At 48.1% G+C, this 25,836-nt stretch overlaps 1 protein-coding gene across 1 annotated transcript; it reads left to right on the top strand.

Moving 5' to 3' along the window:
• Positions 1-367: 367 nt before the first annotated feature.
• Positions 368-25,836, top strand: LOC142202312 (olfactory receptor 11A1-like). The gene is made up of 4 exons (XM_075272376.1): positions 368-434; positions 24,286-24,414; positions 24,793-24,812; positions 24,913-25,836. Exons 1-4 carry the CDS (start codon positions 368-370, stop codon positions 25,834-25,836), a joined length of 1,140 nt encoding a protein of 379 aa, XP_075128477.1.

Raw genomic sequence — 25,836 nt, 5'->3', positions numbered from 1 at the left:
TTATTCTCAAAAATAAAGAAAAATTACATTTAACACATGTTGTCTCCATTGGTTAATTAGATGTCTTGTCTGTAATTGGGGTGTCCATCGGGGAGTCTTGTGGAGATGTCTCTGGATATTGAGCCGTCTGCCTAGAAATGTATAAAATCTCCATGTAATGATTCCTTCTATGATCAGACTGGCCGGACTGTGATAAGACTGTGTGATATATTTTACACTACAGCTATTATAGTGAAGACCTTTCCTCTTCTATTTGACGTAATATACAATATATTTTGCCATAATACATGGATGTTGGGCACAGCAGAGACAATACTGAGGTAAGTACCACGTGTATACTGGGGGTCAGATCAGATACAGTCCGGGGATGAGGCAGATATTACTGGTAAATATTCTCATGATTGATGATCTAGTGCAGGGAATGACCATCACATGTAATTGTATCACTGACTACAAGGCTACAAGGACACTATGATGCTGTATTATCTGTATTACCACTAGCACAATATCCAGATGGTAGAACCAATCAACAGAGGGTTCCTCTCTGATAATTGGGAGCAGCAAGGTTCAAACATCCAAAAGTGTCACAAAGAAATGCCAGAAGGACTGCGGAAGATTCGCCGGGAATTGCCAGAGGGACCGCACTTCACCAGATAGTAGTGCAGTAAAAGTCGTATTTATTACAGTCACACACACAACGTTTATTTCGGGGTATAAACCTCTATGCCAAGTGTACTTGGACTGGCAACTATTTTCAATAACAAGGTAATAGGGTTGAGCCGATCTTGACTTATCAGGATCAATTTTGAAATCCGATTTCCGATCATTTTTCATTCGAACCCGATCTCGATCCCAATTCCGATCCCAATGCAAGTCAATGGGATTTTTTTACTAATCAGAGATCGGATTTTGAAAGCAATCCTATTCACTATACAGTATGTAATCTTACAATGGAACGCTTTAATTGTTAGAATCCACGCTGTGTAGTGAATATTTTTAATCACTAAGTAGACAGAGGATTTTTTTTTTAATCCTCTGGCTACTTAGTCCCCGCTGGTGTCCACTTACCTGCAGAGATGTCTGGTCCGGTGCCCGGTATTGTCGTTCTTCTTCGCCTCGCTGCCCCCTGCCTCCAAGGTTAGGAGAGTGTGGATGGTTACTGGGAGAGAAATGAGAAATATATGTAACAAACTATAGGCTGTATACTAGATACTGAGATACTAGATTAACTCACAAACCGCCCTCAGTATATGAGAGCCCGGGGCTGTGTGTCTGACACTGTGATCTGTAGTACGGGGGCACCACAAGGTCCAGTTCTTGCCCCATTTCTCTTCACACTGTACACTGCTGACTTTAGGCACAACTCATCCAGCTGTTACTTACAGAAGTCCTCCGATGACTCTGCTATAGTCGGCCTTATCACTGATGGCGACGATAGGGAATACAGAGACTTAAACCGGGATTTTGTTGAATGGTGCCAGCAGAACCAGCTCAGGATTAATGCTGGGAAGACCAAGGAGATGGTGGTGGACTTTAGTAAACTGAGAAGTGCTCCGATCTCGGTGGAGATCGAAGGAACATGTATTGAGATAGTCAGGACCTATAAGTACCTGGGCGTGCTCCTCAATAATAAACTAGACTGGGCTGATCACCTGGAGGCGCTGCACAGAAAGGGCCACAGCAGACTCTACCTGCTCAGGAGGCTGAGGGGCTTCAGAGTCCAGGGGACACTTCTTAGGGCTTTTTTCAATTCTGTGGTTGCTTCAGCCATCTTTTTCAGTGTGGCCTGCTGGGGGAGCAGTATATCAACCAGGGACAGAAATAGACTTGACAGACTGATCAGGAGGGCCGGCTCTGTCCTGGGGAGCCCCTTGGACCCAGTACAGGTGGTGGGTGACAGAAGGACACTGTCCGTGGTGACCTCCATGCGGGAGAACAAATCCCACCCCATGTATGGGACCCTGATGGGACTCGGCAGCACTGTAAGTGACCATCTGCTTCACCCCAAGTGTGAGAAGGAGCTATTGCAAGTCCTTCCTTCCAACCGCGACCAGGCTGTATAATCTACATCAGACCAAGCGAAGATCACTCCGCACAGAGAACTAATGATTATGACTATGACGTCTTCCTTCTTTCTTCTTCTGTTCCTTAGCTGCTATGGACTCCTAGTATATATTCTCTTCTCAGCTTACAGTTAGGGCCAGAAATATTTGGACAGTGACACAATTTTCGCGAGTTGGGCTCTGCATGCCACCACATTGGGTTTGAAATGAAACCTCTACAACAGAATTCAAGTGCAGATTGTAACGTTTAATTTGAAGGGTTGAACAAAAATATCTGATAGAAAATGTAGGAATTGGACACATTTCTTTACAAACACTCCACATTTTAGGAGCTCAAAAGTAATTGGACAAATAAACATAACCCAAACAAAATATTTTTATTTTCAATATTTTGTTGTGAATCCTTTGGAGGCAATCACTGCTTAAGTCTGGAACCCATGGACATCACCAAACGCTGGGTTTCCTCCTTCTTAATGCTTTGCCAGGCCTTTACAGCCGCAGCCTTCAGGTCTTGCTTGTTTCTGGGTCTTTCCGCCTTAAGTCTGGATTTGAGCAAGTGAAATGCATGCTCAATTGGGTTAAGATCTGGTGATTGACTTGGCCATTGCAGAATGTTCCACTTTTTTGCACTCATGAACTCCTGGCTAGCTTTGGCTGTATGCTTGGGGTCATTGTCCATCTGTACTATGAAGCGCCGTCCGATCAACTTGGCAGCATTTGGCTGAATCTGGGCTGAAAGTATATCCCGGTACACTTCAGAATTCATCCGGCTACTCTTGTCTGCTGTTATGTCATGAATAAACACAAGTGACCCAGTGCCGCCATTGAAAGCCATGCATGCCCATGCCATCACGTTTAGAGATGAGCGAACAGTGTTCTATCGAACTCATGTTCGATCGGATATTAGGCTGTTCGGCATGTTCGAATCGAATCGAACACCGCGTGGTAAAGTGCGCCATTACTCGATTCCCCTCCCACCTTCCCTGGCGCCTTTTTTGCTCCAATAACAGCGCAGGGTAGGTGGGACAGGAACTACGACACCGGTGACGTTGAGAAAAGTAGGCAAAACCCATTGGCTGCCGAAAACATGTGACCTCTAATTTAAAAGAACAGCGCCGCCCAGGTTCGCGTCATTCTGAGCTTGCAATTCACCGAGGACGGAGGTTTCCGTCCAGCTAGCTAGGGCTTAGATTCTGGGTAGGCAGGGACAGGCTAGGATAGGAAGGAGAAGACAACCAACAGCTCTTATAAGAGCTAAATTCCAGGGAGAAGCTTGTCAGTGTAACGTGGCACTGACGGGCTCAATCGCCGCAACCCAGCTTTCCCAGGATCCTGAATGGAATACACTGTCAGTGTATTCCCGTATACCCGATATATACCCCGATACCCGTTCCAACGGTGTGCCCCCCACCTTCAACCCAGAAATACCCTGCAAGTCCCCTAGCAATAGAATTGGGGCTATATACACCCACAATTTTTACTACTGGTATACAGTGCCATTGTCTGACTGGGAATTCAAAGAATATATTGGGAATACAAATACCCTCATTTCTTGCTACTGCCATATAGTGCCAGTGTCTGACTGGTAATTCAAAGAATATATTGGGGTTACGTGCACCCACAATTTTTACTACTGGTATACAGTGCCATTGTCTGACTGGGAATTCAAAGAATATATTGGGAATACAAATACCCTCATTTCTTGCTACTGCCATATAGTGCCAGTGTCTGACTGGGAATTCAAAGAATATATTGGGGTTACGTGCACCCACAATTTTTACTACTGGTATACAGTGCCATTGTCTGACTGGGAATTCAAAGAATATATTGGGAATACAAATACCCTCATTTCTTGCTACTGCCATATAGTGCCAGTGTCTGACTGGTAATTCAAAGAATATATTGGGGTTACGTGCACCCACAATTTTTACTACTGGTATACAGTGCCATTGTCTGACTGGGAATTCAAAGAATATATTGGGAATACAAATACCCTCATTTCTTGCTACTGCCATATAGTGCCAGTGTCTGACTGGGAATTCAAAGAATATATTGGGGTTACGTGCACCCACAATTTTTACTACTGGTATACAGTGCCATTGTCTGACTGGGAATTCAAAGAATATATTGGGGTTATAAATACCCTCATTTCTTGCTACTGCCATATAGTGCCAGTTTCTGACTGGTAATTCAAAGAATATATTGGGGTTACGTGCACCCACAATTTTTACTACTGGTATACAGTGCCATTGTCTGACTGGGAATTCAAAGAATATATTGGGAATACAAATACCCTCATTTCTTGCTACTGCCATATAGTGCCAGTGTCTGACTGGGAATTCAAAGAATATATTGGGAATACAAATACCCTCATTTCTTGCTACTGCCATATAGTGCCAGTGTCTGACTGGTAATTCAAAGAATATATTGGGGTTACGTGCACCCACAATTTTTACTACTGGTATACAGTGCCATTGTCTGACTGGGAATTCAAAGAATATATTGGGAATACAAATACCCTCATTTCTTGCTACTGCCATATAGTGCCAGTGTCTGACTGGGAATTCAAAGAATATATTGGGGTTACGTGCACCCACAATTTTTACTACTGGTATACAGTGCCATTGTCTGACTGGGAATTCAAAGAATATATTGGGGTTATAAATACCCTCATTTCTTGCTACTGCCATATAGTGCCAGTTTCTGACTGGTAATTCAAAGAATATATTGGGGTTACGTGCACCCACAATTTTTACTACTGGTATACAGTGCCATTGTCTGACTGGGAATTCAAAGAATATATTGGGAATACAAATACCCTCATTTCTTGCTACTGCCATATAGTGCCAGTGTCTGACTGGGAATTCAAAGAATATATTGGGGTTACGTGCACCCACAATTTTTACTACTGGTATACAGTGCCAATTTCTAACTAGGAATTCAAAATGCGCAAGGCTCCCGGAAAGGGACGTGGACGAGGCCGTGGGCGAGGTCGGGGGAATGGTTCTGGGGAGCAAGGTAGCAGTGAAGCCACAGGGCGTCCCGTGCCTACTCCTGTGGGGCAGCAAGCATTGCGCCACTCCACAGTGCCAGGGTTGCTTGCCACATTAACTAAACTGCAGGGTACAAACCTTAGTAGGCCCGAGAACCAGGAACAGGTCTTGCAATGGCTGTCAGAGAACGCTTACAGCACATTGTCCAGCAGCCAGTCAGACTCTGCCTCCTCTCCTCCTATTACCCAACAGTCTTGTCTTCCTTCCTCCCAAAATTCCGAAGCTTTACAGAACAATAACCCAAACTGTCCCTGCTCCCCAGAGCTGTTCTCCGCTCCTTTCATTGTCCCTCAACCTGCCTCTCCACGTCACGATTCCACGAACCTAACAGAGGAGCATCTGTGTCCAGATGCTCAAACACTAGAGTCTCCTCCATCTCCGTTCGATTTGGTGGTGGATGACCAGCAACCCACCCTCATCGACGATGATGTGACGCAGTTGCCGTCAGGGCATCCAGTTGACCGGCGCATTGTGCGGGAGGAGGAGATGAGACAGGAGTTGGAAGAGGAAGTGGTGGATGATGAGGACACTGACCCGACCTGGACAGGGGGGATGTCAAGCGGGGAAAGTAGTGTGGATGTTGAGGCAGGTGCAGCACCAAAAAGGGTAGCTAGAGGCAGAGGCAGAGGTCAGCAGCTTAGGCGAAGCCAGGCCACACCCGGAATCTCCCAAGATGTTCCAGTTCGTACCCAGCCCCGAAAAACTCCCACCTCGAGGGCACGTTTCTCGAAGGTGTGGAGTTTTTTCAAGGAATGCGCCGAGGACAGATATAGTGTTGTCTGCACAATTTGCCTCTCGAAATTGATTAGGGGCTCTGAGAAGAGCAACCTGTCCACCACTTCAATGCGCCGTCATTTGGAATCCAAGCACTGGAATCAGTGGCAGGCAGCAACGGCAGGACAAAGGCCGCCTGCCGTTCACGCCACTGCCACTGCCTCTGCCACTGCCTCTGCCTCTGCCACTGCCACTGCTGACTGTGCTGGCGATGCACTCCAGAGGACGAGCCAGGACACCACTTCATCTGCCTCCGCCACTTTGTTGACTTCTACCTCATCCTCCCCTGGTCCTGTCTTATCTCCTTCTCCTGCACCATCAAAGGCACCATCAGGCGTTTCTTTACAACAACCCACCATCTCTCAGACATTGGAGCGGCGGCAGAAATACACTGAAAACCACCCACACGCGCAAGCCTTGAACGCCAACATCGCTAAACTGCTGGCCCAGGAGATGTTGGCGTTCCGGCTTGTTGAAACTCCCGCCTTCCTGGACCTGATGGCAACTGCGGCACCTCGCTATGCCGTCCCTAGCCGTCACTACTTCTCCCGGTGTGCCGTCCCCGCCTTGCACCAGCACGTGTCACTCAACATCAGGCGGGCCCTTAGTTCCGCGCTTTGCACAAAGGTCCACTTGACCACCGACGCGTGGACAAGTGCATGCGGACAGGGACGCTACATTTCACTGACGGCACACTGGGTGAATGTAGTTGAGGCTGGGACTGCTTCCCAAACTGGCCCGGTGTACCTCGTCTCCCCGCCTAACATTCCTGGCAGGGACACGAGAAGAACACCCCCCTCCTCCTCCTCCTCTACCGCCTCCTCCTCCGCCACCGCCTCCTCCTCCGCCACCGCCTCCTCCTCCGCTGTTAGATGGACCCCAGCTACGAGTTGGAAACGTTGCAGCACTGGCGTTGGTAGACGTCAGCAGGCTGTGCTGAAGCTGATCAGCTTGGGGGACAGACAGCACACTGCCTCCGAGGTGAGGGATGCCCTCCTCGATGAGACGGCAATATGGTTTGAGCCGCTGCACCTGGGCCCAGGAATGGTCGTTTGTGATAACGGCCGGAACCTGGTAGCAGCTCTGGAGCTTGCCGGACTCCAACATGTTCCATGCCTGGCCCACGTCTTCAACCTAGTGGTGCAACGTTTCCTAAAGAGCTACCCCAATGTTCCAGAGCTACTGGTGAAAGTGCGGCGCATGTGCGCCCACTTTCGCAAGTCGACAGTAGCCGCTGCTAGCTTAAAATCTCTCCAGCAACGCCTGCATGTGCCACAACACCGGCTTTTGTGCGACGTCCCCACACGCTGGAACTCAACGTTTCAGATGTTGAATAGAGTGGTTGAGCAGCAGAGACCTTTGATGGAATACCAGCTACAAAACCCTAGGGTGCCACAAAGTCAGCTGCCTCAGTTTCACATCCATGAGTGGCCATGGATGAGAGACCTTTGTGACATCCTACGGGTCTTTGAGGAGTCCACAAGGAGGGTGAGCTCTGAGGATGCGATGGTGAGCCTTACAATCCCGCTCTTGTGTGTTCTGAGAGAATCCCTGATTGACATCAGGGATAACTCAGATCACACAGAGGAGTTAGGGATAGCATCCGATCCGTCACAGCTGGAGAGTAGGTCCACACATCTGTCCGCTTCACTGCGTTTAATGGAGGAGGAGGAGGAGGAGGAAGAAGAGTTGTCCGATGATGTGATGGTGATACAGGAGGCTTCCGGGCAACTTCGAATCGTCCCATTGTTGCAGCGCGGATGGGTAGACATGGAGGATGAGGAGGAAATGGAGATTGAACTTTCCGGTGGGGCCAGAGGAGTCATGCCAACTAACACTGTGGCAGACATGGCTGAGTTCATGTTGGGGTGCTTTACAACCGACAAGCGTATTGTCAAAATCATGGAGGACAACCAGTACTGGATCTTTGCTATCCTTGACCCCCGGTATAAAAACAACATCTCGTCTTTTATTCCGGTAGAGGGGAGGGCCAATCGCATCAATGCTTGCCACAGGCAATTGGTGCAGAATATGATGGAGATGTTTCCAGCATGTGACGTTGGCGGCAGGGAGGGCAGTTCCTCCAGTAGGCAACCAAGTTCTCACCGGTCCACACAAACGAGGGGCACACTGTCTAAGGTCTGGGACACCTTGATGGCACCCCCTCGCCAAAGTGCCGCCACGGAGGGTCCTAGTGTCACCAGGCGTGAGAAGTATAGGCGCATGTTGCGGGAATACCTTTCCGACCACAGCCCTGTCCTCTCCGACCCCTCTGCGCCCTACACGTATTGGGTGTCGAAGTTGGACCTGTGGCTTGAACTTGCCCTATATGCCTTGGAGGTGCTGTCCTGTCCTGCCGCCAGCGTCCTATCTGAGAGGGTGTTCAGTGCAGCCGGTGGCATCATCACTGACAAGCGCACCCGTCTGTCAGCTGAGAGTGCCGACCGGCTCACTTTGATAAAAATGAACCACCACTGGATAGAGCCTTCATTTTTGTGCCCACCTGTGTAAAGCACCCCAACATGAAACTCCATGTCTGTACTCAACCTCTCCAATTCCTCCGCATCGTCATACTCATTCACCATAAGCGTTGCACAATTCTGCTAATACTAGGCTCCCTCCAACATGATTTCCCCCAACTCTGCTGGTTAGAGGCTCCCTCCACCCTGATTTCCACCAACTCTGCTGGTTAGAGGCTCCCTCCACCATGAATTTCCCAAAACTTGGCTGTTTAGAGGCTCCCTCCACCATTAATTGGTCCAAACTGGGCTGGTTAGAGGCTCCCTCCACCATGAATTTGCCCAAACTGGGCTGTTTAGAGGCTCCCTCCACCATGAATTGGTCCAAACTGGGTTTTTTAGAGGCTCCCTCCACCATGAATTGGTCCAAACTGGGCTGTTTAGAGGCTCCCTCCACCATGAATTTGCCCAAACTGGGCTGTTTAGCGGCTCCCTCCACCATTAATTGGTCCAAACTGGGCTGGTTAGAGGCTCCCTCCACCATGAATTTGCCCAAACTGGGCTGTTTAGAGGCTCCCTCCACCATGAATTTGCCCAAACTGGGCTGGTTAGAGGCTCCCTCCACCATGAATTGGTCCAAACTGGGGTTTTTAGAGGCTCCCTCCACCATGAATTGGTCCAAACTTGGCTGTTTAGAGGCTCCCTCCACCATGAATTGGTCCAAACTGGGGTGGTTAGAGGCTCCCTCCACCATTAATTGGTCCAAACTGGGCTGGTTAGAGGCTCCCTCCACCATTAATTGGTCCAAACTGGGCTGGTTAGAGGCTCCCTCCACCATGAATTGGTCCAAACTGGGGTTTTTAGAGGCTCCCTCCACCATTAATTGGTCCAAACTGGGCTGGTTAGAGGCTCCCTCCACCATGAATTGGTCCAAACTGGGTTTTTTAGAGGCTCCCTCCACCATGAATTCGTCCAAACTGGGGTTTTTAGAGGCTCCCTCCACCATGAATTGGTCCAAACTGGGCTGTTTAGCGGCTCCCTCCACCATTAATTGGTCCAAACTGGGCTGGTTAGAGGCTCCCTCCACCATGAATTTGCCCAAACTGGGCTGTTTAGAGGCTCCCTCCACCATGAATTGGTCCAAACTGGGCTGGTTAGAGGCTCCCTCCACCATGAATTTCCCAAAACTTGGCTGTTTAGAGGCTCCCTCCACCATGAATTGGTCCAAACTGGGCTGGTTAGAGGCTCCCTTCACCATGAATTTGCCCAAACTGGGCTGTTTAGAGGCTCCCTCCACCATGAATTGGTCCAAACTGGGTTTTTTAGAGGCTCCCTCCACCATGAATTGGTCCAAACTGGGCTGTTTAGAGGCTCCCTCCACCATGAATTTGCCCAAACTGGGCTGGTTAGAGGCTCCCTCCACCATGAATTGGTCCAAACTGGGCTGGTTAGAGGCTCCATCCACCATGAATTTGCCCAAACTGGGCTGTTTAGAGGCTCCCTCCACCATGAATTGGTCCAAACTGGGTTTTTTTAGAGGCTCCCTCCACCATGAATTGGTCCAAACTGGGTTTTTTAGAGGCTCCCTCCACCATGAATTTGCCCAAACTGGGCTGGTTAGAGGCTCCCTCCACCATGAATTGGTCCAAACTGGGCTGTTTAGAGGCTCCCTCCACCATGAATTTGCCCAAACTGGGCTGGTTAGAGGCTCCCTCCACCATGAATTGGTCCAAACTGGGGTTTTTAGAGGCTCCCTCCACCATGAATTGGTCCAAACTTGGCTGTTTAGAGGCTCCCTCCACCATTAATTGGTCCAAACTGGGCTGGTTAGAGGCTCCCTCCACCATGAATCGGTCCAAACTGGGTTTTTTAGAGGCTCCCTCCACCATGAATTGGTCCAAACTGGGGTTTTTAGAGGCTCCCTCCACCATGAATTGGTCCAAACTGGGCTGTTTAGCGGCTCCCTCCACCATTAATTGGTCCAAACTGGGCTGGTTAGAGGCTCCCTCCACCATGAATGTGCCCAAACTGGGCTGTTTAGAGGCTCCCTCCACCATGAATTTGCCCAAACTGGGCTGGTTAGAGGCTCCCTCCACCATGAATTGGTCCAAACTGGGGTTTTTAGAGGCTCCCTCCACCATGAATTGGTCCAAACTGGGCTGTTTAGCGGCTCCCTCCACCATTAATTGGTCCAAACTGGGCTGGTTAGAGGCTCCCTCCACCATGAATGTGCCCAAACTGGGCTGTTTAGAGGCTCCCTCCACCATGAATTTGCCCAAACTGGGCTGGTTAGAGGCTCCCTCCACCATGAATTGGTCCAAACTGGGGTTTTTAGAGGCTCCCTCCACCATGAATTGGTCCAAACTTGGCTGTTTAGAGGCTCCCTCCACCATTAATTGGTCCAAACTGGGCTGGTGAGAGGCTCCCTCCACCATGAATTTGCCCAAACTGGGCTGGTTAGAGGCTCCCTCCACCATGAATTGGTCCAAACTGGGTTTTTTAGAGGCTCCCTCCACCATGAATTTGCCCAAACTGGGCTGGTTAGAGGCTCCCTCCACCATGAATTGGTCCAAACTGGGCTGTTTAGAGGCTCCCTCCACCATGAATTTGCCCAAACTGGGCTGGTTAGAGGCTCCCTCCACCATGAATTGGTCCAAAATGGGGTTTTTAGAGGCTCCCTCCACCATGAATTGGTCCAAACTTGGCTGTTTAGAGGCTCCCTCTACCATTAATTGGTCCAAACTGGGCTGGTTAGAGGCTCCCTCCACCATGAATCGGTCCAAACTGGGTTTTTTAGAGGCTCCCTCCACCATGAATTGGTCCAAACTGGGGTTTTTAGAGGCTCCCTCCACCATGAATTGGTCCAAACTGGGCTGTTTAGCGTCTCCCTCCACCATTAATTGGTCCAAACTGGGCTGGTTAGAGGCTCCCTCCACCATGAATGTGCCCAAACTGGGCTGTTTAGAGGCTCCCTCCACCATGAATTTGCCCAAACTGGGCTGGTTAGAGGCTCCCTCCACCATGAATTGGTCTAAATTGGGGTTTTTAGAGGCTCCCTCCACCATGAATTGGTCCAAACTTGGCTGTTTAGAGGCTCCCTCCACCATTAATTGGTCCAAACTGGGCTGGTTAGAGGCTCCCTCCACCATGAATTTGCCCAAACTGGGCTGGTTAGAGGCTCCCTCCACCATGAATTGGTCCAAACTGGGGTTTTTAGAGGCTCCCTCCACCATGAATTGGTCCAAACTTGGCTGTTTAGAGGCTCCCTCCACCATTAATTGGTCCAAACTGGGCTGGTTAGAGGCTCCCTCCACCATGAATTTGCCCAAACTGGGCTGTTTAGAGGCTCCCTCCACCATGAATTGGTCCAAACTGGGTTTTTTAGAGGCTCCCTCCACCATGAATTGGTCCAAACTGGGCTGTTTAGAGGCTCCCTCCACCATGAATTTGCCCAAACTGGGCTGGTTAGAGGCTCCCTCCACCATGAATTGGTCCAAACTGGGCTGGTTAGAGGCTCCCTCCACCATGAATTTGCCCAAACTGGGCTGTTTAGAGGCTCCCTCCACCATGAATTGGTCCAAACTGGGTTTTTTAGAGGCTCCCTCCACCATGAATTGGTCCAAAGTGGGCTGTTTAGAGGCTCCCTCCACCATGAATTTGCCCAAACTGGGCTGGTTAGAGGCTCCCTCCACCATGAATTGGTCCAAACTGGGCTGGTTAGAGGCTCCCTCCACCATGAATTTGCCCAAACTGGGCTGTTTAGAGGCTCCCTCCACCATGAATTGGTCCAAACTGGGTTTTTTAGAGGCTCCCTCCACCATGAATTGGTCCAAACTGGGCTGTTTAGAGGCTCCCTCCACCATGAATTTGCCCAAACTGGGCTGGTTAGAGGCTCCCTCCACCATTAATTGGTCCAAACTGGGCTGGTTAGAGGCTCCCTCCACCATGAATTTGCCCAAACTGGGCTGTTTAGAGGCTCCCTCCACCATGAATTTGCCCAAACTGGGCTGTTTAGAGGCTCCCTCCACCATGAATTTGCCCAAACTGGGCTGGTTAGAGGCTCCCTCCACCATGAATTGGTCCAAACTGGGTTTTTTAGAGGCTCCCTCCACCATGAATTTGCCCAAACTGGGCTGGTTAGAGGCTCCCTCCACCATGAATTGGTCCAAACTGGGTTTTTTAGAGGCTCCCTCCACCATGAATTTGCCCAAACTGGGCTGGTTAGAGGCTCCCTCCACCATGAATTGGTCCAAACTGGGTTTTTTAGAGGCTCCCTCCACCATGAATTTGCCCACACTGGGCTGGTTAGAGGCTCCCTCCACCATGAATTGGTCCAAACTGGGGTTTTTAGAGGCTCCCTCCACCATGAATTTGCCCAAACTGGGGTGTTTAGAGGCTCCCTCCACCATGAATTTGCCCAAACTCTGCTGGTTAGAGGCTCAATCCACCCTGATTTTCAAAACAAATGTTGGTGCCAACCTCAACTTACTACAAGGGCCAAATTCACTGCTGGTGACAAGCTCTCCTCACTGCAAGTGCCAAATACACATGTTTCAAGGTGTTTTCCTACTGTCAGAGAGGTGGTATTGAGTGTGTAAAGTGTGTAGTTGTTAGGCTGTGATGTTGGGGTAATAGAGGGTCTTTGGTGTGTTAGATGCCCCCAGACATGCTTCCCCTGCTGTCCCAGTGTCATTCCAGGGTGTTGGCATCATTTCCTGGGGTGTCATAGTGGACTTGATGACCCTCCAGACACGGATTTGGGTTTCCACCTTAACGAGTATCTGTTCCCCATAGACTATAATGGGGTTCGAAACCCGTTCGAACACACGAACATTGAGCGGCTGTTCGAATCGAATTTCGAACCTCGAACATTTTAGTGTTCGCTCATCTCTAATCACGTTGCCTCCACCATGTTTTACAGAGGATGTGGTGTGCCTTGGATCATGTGCCATTTCCTTTCTTCTCCAAACTTTTTTCTTCCCATCATTCTGGTACAGGTTGATCTTTGTCTCATCTGTCCATAGAATACTTCTCCAGAACTGAGCTGGCTTCTTGAGGTGTTTTTCAGCAAATGTAACTCTGGCCTGTCTATTTTTGGAATTGATGAATGGTTTGCATCTAGATGTGAACCCTTTGTATTTACGTTCATGGAGTCTTCTCTTTACTGTTGACTTAGAGACAGATAGACCTACATCACTGAGAGTGTTCTGGACTTCAGTTGATGTTGTGAACGGGTTCTTCTTGACCAAAGAAAGTATGCGGCGATCATCCACCACTGTTGTCATCCGTGGACGCCCAGGCCTTTTTGAGTTCCCAAGCTCACCAGTCAATTCCTTTTTTCTTAGAATGTACTCGACTGTTGATTTTGCTACTCCAAGCATGTCTGCTATCTCTCTGATGGATTTTTTCTTTTTTTTCAGCCTCAGGATGTTCTGCTTCACCTCAATTGAGAGTTCCTTTGACCGCATGTTGTCTGGTCACAGCAACAGCTTCCAAATGCAAAACCACACACCTGGAATCAACCCCAGACCTTTTAACTACTTCACTGATTACAGGTTTACGAGGGAGACGCCTTCAGAGTTAATTGCAGCCCTTAGAGTCCATTGTCCAATTACTTTTGGTCCCTTGAAAAAGAGGAGGCTATGCATTACAGAGCTATGATTCCTAAACCCTTTCTCCGATTTGGATGTGGAAACTCTCATATTGCAGCTGGGAGTGTGCACTTTCAGCCCATATTATATATATAATTGTATTTCTGAACATGTTTTAGTAAACAGCTAAAATAACAAAACTTGTGTCACTGTCCAAATATTTCTGGCCCTAACTGTATGTGTGTCCTGTATTATATTACTCTGTATTATCCTGTATCTGTATTACTAGGCTGCTGTAACATACTGAAATTTCCCCACTGTGGGACTATTAAAGGATTATCTTACCTTATCTTATCTTTGGCAAGGCTTATATAATGCTCTGCACATAAGATGAATACAGAGACTTGTATAACTTATTTGTTGCACTTTGTTAAGGTGGAATTTAGAAACAATTCTATCACCTCCATTATTCTTCTGGGACTTCAAAATCTTCAAAACTTCACATTCCTCTTCTTGTCCCTGCTGGTTCTTATATACTGTGGGACCATTTCCGGAAATCTTCTTATTACGATCTTGTATTTAGTGAGTAAATCCCTTCGGTCCCCCATGTACTTCTTCATTACACAGCTCTCCTTGTGTGACCTCCTGCTGACCACAGATATTGTCCCCGTCCTGCTGCACACTGTCCTGTATGGAAGGAGTGTTATGAATCTCATTGGTTGTATCACCCAGTTTTCTGTGTTTGTCCTATCAGACTCTTCAGAATGTCTTCTCCTGTCGGTGATGTCTTATGACCGGTATGTGGCCATCTGTAACCCCCTCCGCTATCACTCCATCATGACTCATAAGTTCTGTGTGATATCAGTATTTGGGACTTGGTTGATTTGTTCCATCATAGCTCTGATCTACATGATTTTGATGTCTAGTCTCTACTTCTGTGGACCTCATATCATTGACCATTACTACTGTGACTTAGAACCTATACTGCAGCTCTCCTGCTCCGAGACATCAACAATTTCTAACTTTGGGCACATAGTTGGATTCATTTTTATTACCATACCTTTTCTAATCATAGTCATGTCCTATGTGTACATTGTCATCACCATCCTGAAGATCCCATCCAATACCGGGAGACACAAAGCCTTCTCCACCTGCAGCTCCCACCTCACTGTGGTCTCCATATTTTATGGGACAATAATTATTGTTTATTTGTTTCCAACAAGAGGACAATCCCTGGTTATGGGCAAGGTCTTGTCTATGATGTATACTGTGGTGACCCCAATGCTTAACCCCATTATATACACCCTGAGGAACAAAGACTTTAAAAAAGCTTTATATAAACTGAAACACATTTTCTAATTTGGTGGTATCCAAGCATCCAGTGACCGTTGACCTGCCAATTGTTGGATATTAATCAGTGTAGCATTTCAATTAGTGCTGAAGATTAAAGTTTTTGTTTTTTTTCTACATTAAAATACAATGTACATATGATATAGAATTAGAGCTGGTCAAACCTCGCGAGATTAGTGTCACAAATATTCACAGGCATCTTTAGGTCCCCAGGGTGACATAAGGATCATTGTGCCCTATGATTGGGCTTCTGCAGTCAGGTGGGGCATATCAATGTCACAACCAGGGTTGAGCGATTGGGATTGGAAAAGATCGGATTCCGATTGGCGATTAAATAAATTTCATGATCGTGATTGGGTTTCGATCTCGCCTAAAAAAGATAGGGAATGGAATTCCAATCCCGATCGCTCAACTTAACTGCACAGAAGCGCTGCCGCTCCCTGTTGTTCTCGGTCCAGTCCTTTCTCATTCACAGGCTTGCAGAGTGCCGTGCGCACCCCCTCCTCCCAGGCTAGTGTTACAGATGCTGGGAGAAGGCGGGGCAAGAGGCTTAGGAGAGTGTGGGCGGGTACTGGGAGGGGAGATGTGAGTGATTCACTCACGTCTCCCCGCCCTGTACACGCCCACACAGAATCCGCCTCAAAATCCTGACCAAAAGATGGCTAAGAGCACCCAGGAGAAGCAGAGGAACCCCACACAGAGGCCTAGTCTGAAACCTGCCTGAGTACTGGAGACTATCCCTGCAAACTACTGTCCATCACTCCGTGGACTTAAAGGAGATTTTAGTCAAAGTGTGAGCACGCGGCGAGCGTAGGCTCACACTATTTAAAGGGAAGTCCTCACCCAATAGGGGCGGTGGCCATGACCTCACCGCTCATGCTCAATAGGGGAGAAATGCAGCTTGTGAGCAGCTCCAATAGGTCTGAGCATGCTCAGTAAGGTGAAAGCTGGATGGCGCTGTGCGCTATGATAGCAACCTGCGGGACCCAATCCTAACATTGGGTCATTTGAAACTACTGTGCTGCACATTACACCTCAGTTGTTTTGGGTGCTACCTTGTCCAATGTATGGCCCCATTTAATATCAGAATCTATGATTGAACAGGTAGCTTTGCTCAATTTTAATGGTATTAATTAGAGATGAGCGAACACTAAAATGTTCGAGGTTCGAAATCCGATTCGAACAGCAGCTCACTGTTCGTGTGTTCGAACGGGTTTCGAACCCCATTATAGTCTATGGGGAACAGATACTCGTTAAGGGGGAAACCCAAATCCGTGTCTGGAGAGTCACCAAGTCCACTATGACACCCCAGAAAATGATACCAACACCTCTGGAATGACACTGGGACAGCAGGGGAAGCATGTCTGGGGGCATCTAACACACCAAAGACCCTCTATTACCCCAACATCACAGCCTAACAACTACACACTTTACACACTCAATACCACCTCTCTGACAGTAGGAAAACACCTTGAAACATGTGTATTTGGCACTTGCAGTGAGGAGAGCTTGTCACCAGCAGTGAATTTGGCCCTTGTAGTAAGTTGAGGTTGGCACCAACATTTGTTTTGAAAATCAGGGTGGATTGAGCCTCTAACCAGCAGAGTTTGGGCAAATTCATGGTGGAGGGAGCCTCTAAAAACCACAGTTTGGCCAAATTCATTGTGGAGGGAGCCTCTAAAAACCCCAGTTTGGACCAATTCATGGTGGAGGGAGCCTCTAAAAACCCCAGTTTGGCCAAATTCATTGTGGAGGGAGCTTCTAAAAACCCCAGTTTGGACCAATTCATGGTGGAGGGAGCCTCTAAAAACCCCAGTTTGGCCAAATTCATTGTGGAGGGAGCCTCTAAAAACCCCAGTTTGGCCAAATTCATTGTGGAGGGAGCCTCTAAAAACCCCAGTTTGGCCAAATTCATGGTGGAGGGAGCCCCTAAAAACCACAGTTTGGCCAAATTCATGGTGGAGGGAGCCTCTAACCAGCGCAGTTTGGACCAATTCATGGTGGAGGGAGCCTCTAAACAGCCCAGTTTGGGCAAATTCATGGTGGAGGGAGCCTCTAACCAGCCCAGTTTGGACCAATTCATGGTGGAGGGAGCCTCTAAACAGCCAAGTTTTGGGAAATTCATGGTGGAGGGAGCCTCTAAAAACCCCAGTTTGGCCAAATTCATGGTGGAGGGAGACTCTAAAAACCCCAGTTTGGCCAAATTCATGGTGGAAGAAGCCTCTAAAAACCACAGTTTGGCCAAATTCATGGTGGAGGGAGCCTCTAAAAACCCCAGTTTGGCCAAATTCATGGTGGAGGGAGCCTCTAAAAACCACAGTTTGGCCAAATTCATGGTGGAGGGAGCCTCTAAAAACCCCAGTTTGGACCAATTCATGGTGGAGGGAGCCTCTAACCAGCAGAGTTGGGGGAAATCAGGGTGGAGGGAGCCTAGTATTAGCAGAATTGTGCAACGCTTATGGTGGATGAGTATGAGGATGCGGAGGAATTGGAGAGGTTGAGCACAGACATGGAGTTTCATGTTGGGGTGCTTTACACAGGTGGGCACGAAAATGAAGGCTCTATCCAGTGGTGGTTCATTTTTATCAAAGTGAGCCGGTCGGCACTCTCAGCTGACAGACGGGTGCGCTTGTCAGTGATGATGCCACCGGCTGCACTGAACACCCTCTCAGATAGGACGCTGGCGGCAGGACAGGACAGCACCTCCAAGGCATATAGGGCAAGTTCAAGCCACAGGTCCAACTTCGACACCCAATACGTGTAGGGCGCAGAGGGATCGGAGAGGACAGGGCTGTGGTCGGAAAGGTATTCCCGCAACATGCGCCTATACTTCTCACGCCTGGTGACACTAGGACCCTCCGTGGCGGCACTTTGGCGAGGGGGTGCCATCAAGGTGTCCCAGACCTTAGACAGTGTGCCCCTTGTTTGTGTGGACCGATGAGCACTTGTTCGCCTACTGGAGGAACTGCCCTCCCTGCCGCCAACGTCACATGCTGGAAACATCTCCATCATATTCTGCACCAATTGCTTATGGCAAGCATTGATGCGATTGGCCCTCCCCTCTACCAGAATAAAAGAGGAGATGTTGTTTTTATACCGGGGGTCAAGGATAGCAAAGATCCAGTACTGGTTGTCCTCCATGATTTTGACAATACGCTTGTCGGTTGTAAAGCACCCCAACATGAACTCAGCCATGTCTGCCACAGTGTTAGTTGGCATGACTCCTCTGGCCCCACCGGAAAGTTCAATCTCCATTTCCTCCTCATCGTCCATGTCTACCCATCCGCGCTGCAACAATGGGACGATTCAAAGTTGCCCGGAAGCCTCCTGTATCACCATCACATCATCGGACAACTCTTCTTCCTCCTCCTCCTCCTCCTCCTCCTCCATTAAACGCGATGAAGCGGACAGATGTGTGGACCTACTCTCCAGCTGTGACAGATCGGATGCTATCCCTGACTCCTCTGTGTGATCTGAGTTATCCCTGATGTCAATCAGGGATTCTCTCAGAACACACAAGAGCGGGATTGTAAGGCTCACCATCGCATCCTCAGAGCTCACCCTCCTTGTGGACTCCTCAAAGACCCGTAGGATGTCACAAAGGTCTCTCATCCATGGCCACTCATGGATGAGAAACTGAGGCAGCTGACTTTGTGGCACCCTAGGGTTTTGTAGCTGGTATTCCATCAAAGGTCTCTGCTGCTCAACCACTATATTCAACATCTGAAACGTTGAGTTCCAGCGTGTGGGAACGTCGCACAAAAGCCGGTGTTGTGGCACATGCAAGCGTTGCTGGAGAGATTTTAAGTTAGCAGCGGCTACTGTCGACTTGCGAAAGTGGGCGCACATGCGCTGCACTTTCACCAGTAGCTCTGGAACATTTGGGTAGCTCTTTAGGAAACGTTGCACCACTAGGTTGAAGATGTGGGCCAGGCATGGAACATGTTGGAGTCCGGCAAGCTCCAGAGCTGCTACCAGGTTCCGGCCGTTATCACAAACGACCATGCCTGGGCCCAGGTGCAGCGGCTCAAACCATATTGCCGTCTCATCGAGGAGGGCATCCCTCACCTCGGAGGCAGTGTGCTGTCTGTCCCCCAAGCTGATCAGCTTCAGCACAGCCTGCTGACGTCTACCAACGCCAGTGCTGCAACGTTTCCAACTCGTAGCTGGGATCAATCTAACAGCGGAGGAGGAGGCGGTGGCGGAGGAGGAGGCGGTAGAGGAGGAGGAGGAGGGGGGTGTTCTTCTCGTGTCCCTGCCAGGAATGTTAGGCGGGGAGACGAGGTACACCGGGCCAGTTTGGGAAGCAGTCCCAGCCTCAACTACATTCACCCAGTGTGCCGTCAGTGAAATGTAGCGTCCCTGTCCGCATGCACTTGTCCACACATCGGTGGTCAAGTGGACCTTTGTGGAAAGCGCGGAACTAAGGGCCCGCCTGATGTTGAGTGACACGTGCTGGTGCAAGGCAGGGACGGCACACCGGGAGAAGTAGTGACGGCTAGGGACAGCATAGCGCGGTGCCACAGTTGCCATCAGGTCCAGGAAGGCGGGAGTTTCAACAAGCCGGAACGCCAACATCTCCTGGGCCAGCAGTTTAGCGATGTTGTCGTTCAAGGCTTGCGCGTGTGGGTGGTTAGCGGTGTATTTCTGCCGCCGCTCCAATGTCTGAGGGATGGTGGGTTGTTGTAAAGAAGCGCCTGATGGTGCCTTTGATGGTGCAGGAGAAGGAGATAAGACAGGAACAGGGGAGGATGAGGAAGAAGTCAACAAAGTGGCGGAGGCAGATGAAGTGGTGTCCTGGCTCGTCCTCTGGAGTGCATCGCCAGCACAGTCAGCAGTGGCAGTGGCACTGATTCCAGTGCTTGGATTCCAAATGACGGCGCATTGAAGTGGTGGACAGGTTGCTCTTCTCAGAGCCCCTAATCAATTTCGAGATGCAAATTGTGCAGACAACACTATATCTGTCCTCGGCGCATTCCTTGAAAAAATGCCACACCTTCGAGAAACGTGCCCTCGAGGTGGGAGTTTTTCGGGGCTGGGTACGAACTGGAACATCTTGGGAGATTCCGGGTGTGGCCTGGCTTCGGCTAAGCTGCTGACCTCTGCCTCTGCCTCTAGCTACCCTTTTTGGTGCTGCACCTGCCTCAACATCCATACTACTTTCCCCGCTTGACATCCCCCCTGTCCAGGTCGGGTCAGTGTCCTCATCATCCACCACTTCCTCTTCCAACTCCTGTCTCATCTCCTCCTCCCGCACAATGCGCATGTCAACTGTATGCCCTGACGGCAACTGCGTCACATCATCATCGATGAGGGTGGGTTGCTGGTCATCCACCACCAAATCGAACGGAGATGGAGGAGACTCCAGTGTTTGAGCATCTGGACACAGATGCTCGTCTGTTAGGTTTGTGGAATCGCGAAATGGAGGGGCAGGTTGAGGGACAATGAAAGGAGTGGAGAACAGCTCTGGGGAGCAGGGACAGTTGGGGTTATTGTTCTGTGAAGCTTGAAAATTTTGGGAGGAAGGAGGACAAGACTGTTGGGTAAAAGGAGGAGAGGAGGCAGAGGCTGACTGGCTGCTGGACAATGTGCTGTAAGCGTTATCCGACAGCCATTGCAAGACCTGTTCCTGGTTCTCGGGCCTACTAAGGTTTGTACCCTGCAGTTTAGTTAATGTGGCAAGCAGCCCTGGCACTGTGGAGCGGCGCAATGCTTGCTGCCCCACAGGAGTAGGCACGGGACGCCCTGTGGCTTCACCACTACCTTGCTCCCCAGAACCATTCCCCCGACCTCGCCCACGGCCTCGTCCACGTCCCTTTCCGGGAGCCTTGCGCATTTTGAATTCCCAGTCAGAAACTGGTACTATATGGCAGTAGCAAGAAATGAGGGTATTTGTAACCCCAATATATTCTTCGAATTCCCAGTCAGACAATGGCACTATATAGCAGTAGCAAGAAATTAGGGTATTTGTAACCCCAATATATTCTTTGAATTCCCAGTCAGAAACTGGCACTATATGGCAGTAGGAAAAATAGTGGGTGTATATAGCCCCAATTCTATTGCTAGGGGACTTCCAGTGTATTTCTGGGGTGAAGGTGGGGGGGCACACCGTTGGAACGGGTATCGGGGGTGTATATATAGGGTATACGGGAATACACTGTCAGTGTATTCCATTCAGGATCCTGGGAAACCTGGGTTGCGGCGATTGAGCCCGTCAGTGCCACGTTACACTGACAAGCTTCTCCCTGGAATTGAAGTTATATGTAAGCCCAATATATTCTTTGAATTCCCAGTCAGACAATGGCACTATATGGCAGTAGCAAAAATAGTGGGTGTATATAGCCCCAATTCTATTGCTAGGGGACTTGCAGTGTATTTCTGGGGTGAAGGTGGGGGGGCACACCGTTGGAATGTGGATCGGGGGTATATATAGGGTATACGGGAATACACTGTCAGTGTATTCCATTCAGGATCCTGGGAAAGCTGGGTTGCGGCGATTGAGCCCGTCAGTGCCACGTTACACTGACAAGCTTCTCCCTGGAATTTAGCTCTTATAAGAGCTGTTGGTTGTCTTCTCCTTCCTATCCTAGCCTGTCCCTGCCTACCCAGAATCTAAGCCCTAGCTAAATGGACGGAAACCTCCGTCCCCGGTGAATTGCAAGCTCAGAATGACGCGAAGCTGGGCGTCGCTGTTCTTTTAAATCAGAGGTCACATGTTTTCGGCAGCCAATGGGTTTTGCCTACTTTTTTCAACGTCACCGGTGTCGTAGTTCCTGTCCCACCTACCCAGCGCTGTTATTGGAGCAAAAAAGGCGCCAGGGAAGGTGGGAGGGGAATCGAGTAATGGCGCACTTTACCACGCGGTGTTCGATTCGATTCGAACATGCCGAACAGCCTAATATCCGATCGAACATGAGTTCGATAGAACACTGTTCGCTCATCTCTAGTATTAATAACAGTTATTTTTTAGAGTACCAACAAAATTTTACTTTGCATTATCTACCATAGATGATTTTTTATATTTTTTTGTAATAATAATTAAAAATATTCCTCAGATTTAGTCTCTATGGAATAATTATATTTCTTGTCTGTAATTGGGGTGTCCATAGGGGAGTCTTGTGGAGATGTCTCTGGATATTGAGCCGTCTGCCTAGAAATGTATAAAATCTCCATGTAATGATTCCTTCTATGATCAGACTGGCCGGACTCTATGACGTTGCTTTGTGACATTGTTTACATTACAGCTGAAATATCCACTTCCACATAATTTACCATATTTTTTGCAAGTATTTTGGTAACATATAGCACCATCATATTCCACCGCACCTTACTGAGATAGGAATCCATGTCCCAAGTAGGGCTCACAATCTACATTCCCTATCAGTATGTCTTTGGAGTGTGGAAGGAAAGTAGAGTATCGCGATGCGACTCACAGAGTAGATAGAAACCTCCTTGGTTGGATTCAATTCATCAGACCTAACCACTGAGCCACCGTCCTGCACATGGAGACTGCACACAGCAGAGATCACACTGAGGTCCGTACCATGTGTATGCTGAGAGTTATGATAAGGTGGGGGGAAGGTGAAACAGATATTCTTGCTGGTCAATGCCATCATGATACAGACCTGAGCACGTTTTTTGGGCAGGTATGCTAAAAGAGTAAGTGCTTTCAAAAATACAAGTGTCTTTGTGTGAATTAAGAAAAGAGAAATGTAAATCCCATCAATATTTGGTGACCTTTGCCTCCCATCAGTTCTTCTCGGTACTTGCAGGCAAATTTTGGCAGAACTGGGCAGGGACGTTGTTCCCACCATGTAAGAGAAGGAAGCCCAGATCTTCTGTGGATTTAGGCTTGCTCCAGTATTTTTGCCTTTTCATGTCACCTGAGAGTGACCGGATGATTTTGAGATCAGGGTTGTGTAGGGGCCATATCATCACTTCCAAGACTCCTGTTTTTTCTTTACACTGAAGATAGTTCTTACTGGCATTAACTGTAGGTTTGAGGTTGTTGTCCTGCTGCAAAATAAAACTGGAGTCAAATCAGACGCCTCTTTGATGATGGATAATTATTAGAGATGAGCGAGTAGTACTCGATCGAGTAGGTATTCAATTGAATACTACAGTATTCGAAATACTCGTACTCGATCGAGTACCACTCGCTGTTCGAATGTTAAAGTTCGATGCAGAACCAGCATTGATTGTCCGAATGCTATACAGTCGGCCAATCAACGCTGGTTCTTCTCCTACCTTTAGAAGTCTTCTCCGTGCAGCTTGTAGTGCGGACATGCGCAGTCGGCTCTGCCCAGACCCGATGCCTGGCAGAGTGAATGAACAGCCGGAAGATGCCGCGGGGACGCTGCACGGAGAAGACTGCACGGAGGATCCAGCCCGACCCTCACTCGTGGACTTGGTAAGTATAATTTGATCGAACGTTGCCTAACCCTGAAACGAGCATTTCCCCCCATAGACTATAATAGGGTTCGATATTCGATTTGAGTAGTCGAATATTGAGGGGCTACTGGAAACGAATATCGAACCTCGAACATTTTACTGTTCGCTCATCTCTAATAATTATCTACCCACCATTAATCCGGACCAAATCCCATTTCCATTTGCTGAAATCTAGCGTGAAATTCACCGAGAACTTTCTCCATGTTTCAGTGTTGTCTGCAGACACTCATTATTGTGTCTCTGTCCTGCCCGTCTGTGAACAAACTGCCTTCTGTTACGGCCAAATATTTCACATTTTCACAATCAGCACCTGCTCACATTTTTCTGTTCCACTTCCTATGTTTTTGTGCATAGTTGAATCTCTTGGCCTTATTATACCAAAGGTATGGTTATTTTATTCTTCCATGAAAACCACCTCTGGCCGGACTTCTACAAACAGGACAGGCCAGAGTTGATGGTCACCTTCTGATTTCAAAGGGAATTAAGCATGATGTGTCATCTATCATCTGCTGTGCTTTCTTTAGATGACTTCTACGGTCCTCAGTGCTTCTTCAAGAAGGCAGACCTGGAAACTCCAATCAGAAATATCTTACTGACTCCAAATTTATTCTGCAGCAGACAATGACCCTAAACAACCATCTTCAGAAGATCAAGGACGTGGATGACCCTGGAAGTGACACTATGGACCTTACAGATATAGTCCTGTTCACAACTTCATCCAGTCTATCTGGGATGACATCAAGAGACTGGAGCAAGCAACATCCACAGAAGCTCTGGCCTTAGTTCTCCAAGATGGTGGGAACAACCTCCCTGCCAAATTCTGCCAAAAACTGTCTGCAAGTACCGAGAAAAATGGATGGAAGACAAAGGGCAAGGGTCACACCAAATATCGATGGGATTTACATTTTCCTTTTGTTCATTCACTTTCTTAATTGACAAAATAAAACTTATTTTAAAGCATTTTCACTTTGCAGCATTTTATCCACAAATGTTTTGTACTGTATTTTTTTTTATATCTTCTGTTTTATAACAATGTGTTTTCTCTGTTTAGATAATAAATTTGTATCATGTGTAACACTGAGAACTGAGGCTCATAAAATGTGTTTTGCTTGATATGTGTAATATACATTATATGAATAGAGAGAACTCAACAACTTTGTTGTACTTTAAGGTGGAAGTCAGAAATAACAATGTCACCTCCATCATCCTTCTGGGATTTCCAAATCTGCAGAACTTCACATTTCTCCTCTTCTCTCTGCTGGTTCTTATATACAGTGGGACCATCTCAGGAAACCTTCTCATCATGGTCTTGTATTTAGTGAGTAAATCCCTTCGGTCCCCCATGTACTTCTTCATTACACAGCTCTCATTGTGTGACCTCCTGCTGACCACAGATATTGTCCCCGTCCTAATTCACACTGTACTGTACGGAGGGAGTGTTATGAATCTCATCGGTTGCATCACCCAGTTTTCGTTCTTTGTCATATCAGACACCTCGGAATGTCTTCTCCTGTCGGTGATGTCTTATGACCGGTATGTGGCCATCTGTAACCCCCTCCGCTATCACTCCATCATGACTCATTCGTTCTGTGTGATATCAGGGATAGTCATTTGGTTGATAAGTTTTATCCTAGCTCTGATCTATGTGATTTCTATGTGTTATCTCCATTTCTGTGGACCTTATACCATTGACCATTACTACTGTGACACTGAGCCCTTACTGCAGCTCTCCTGCTCTGATACATTCATGATTCATAAACTTGGTCTTATATTGGGATTTTTCTTTGTTGCCATACCTTTTATAGTCATTGTCATGTCCTATGTGTACATTGTCATCACCATCCTGAAGATCCCATCCAATACTGGGAGACATAAAGCCTTCTCCACCTGCAGCTCCCACCTCACCGTGGTCTCCATATTTTATGGGACAATAATTATTGTTTATTTGTTTCCAACAAGAGGAGAATCCCTGACCCTGAGTAAGGTCTTGTCTATGATGTATACCGTGGTGACCCCACTGCTTAACCCCATTATATACACCCTGAGGAACAAAGACTTTAATAAAGCTTTATATAAACTGATACATATTTACTAA

This window comes from Leptodactylus fuscus, chromosome 5 (genome assembly GCF_031893055.1).
Source record: "Leptodactylus fuscus isolate aLepFus1 chromosome 5, aLepFus1.hap2, whole genome shotgun sequence".
Taxonomy (NCBI): Eukaryota; Metazoa; Chordata; class Amphibia; order Anura; family Leptodactylidae; genus Leptodactylus; species Leptodactylus fuscus.
The sequence above is the reverse complement of the archived record's forward strand: the minus strand, read 5'-3'. Positions and strand labels throughout refer to the sequence as shown.

Bases quoted from the DNA above. Each gene is read 5' to 3' on its own strand.
- LOC142202312 (XM_075272376.1), top strand. From the start codon at position 368: ATGAGGCAGATATTACTGGTAAATATTCTCATGATTGATGATCTAGTG. The intron at 24,415-24,792 runs GTGACACTATGG...TTCTCTGTTTAG, and splicing joins GGACGTGGATGACCCTGGAA to ATAATAAATTTGTATCATGT. The intron at 24,813-24,912 runs GTAACACTGAGA...TTGTACTTTAAG, and splicing joins ATAATAAATTTGTATCATGT to GTGGAAGTCAGAAATAACAA.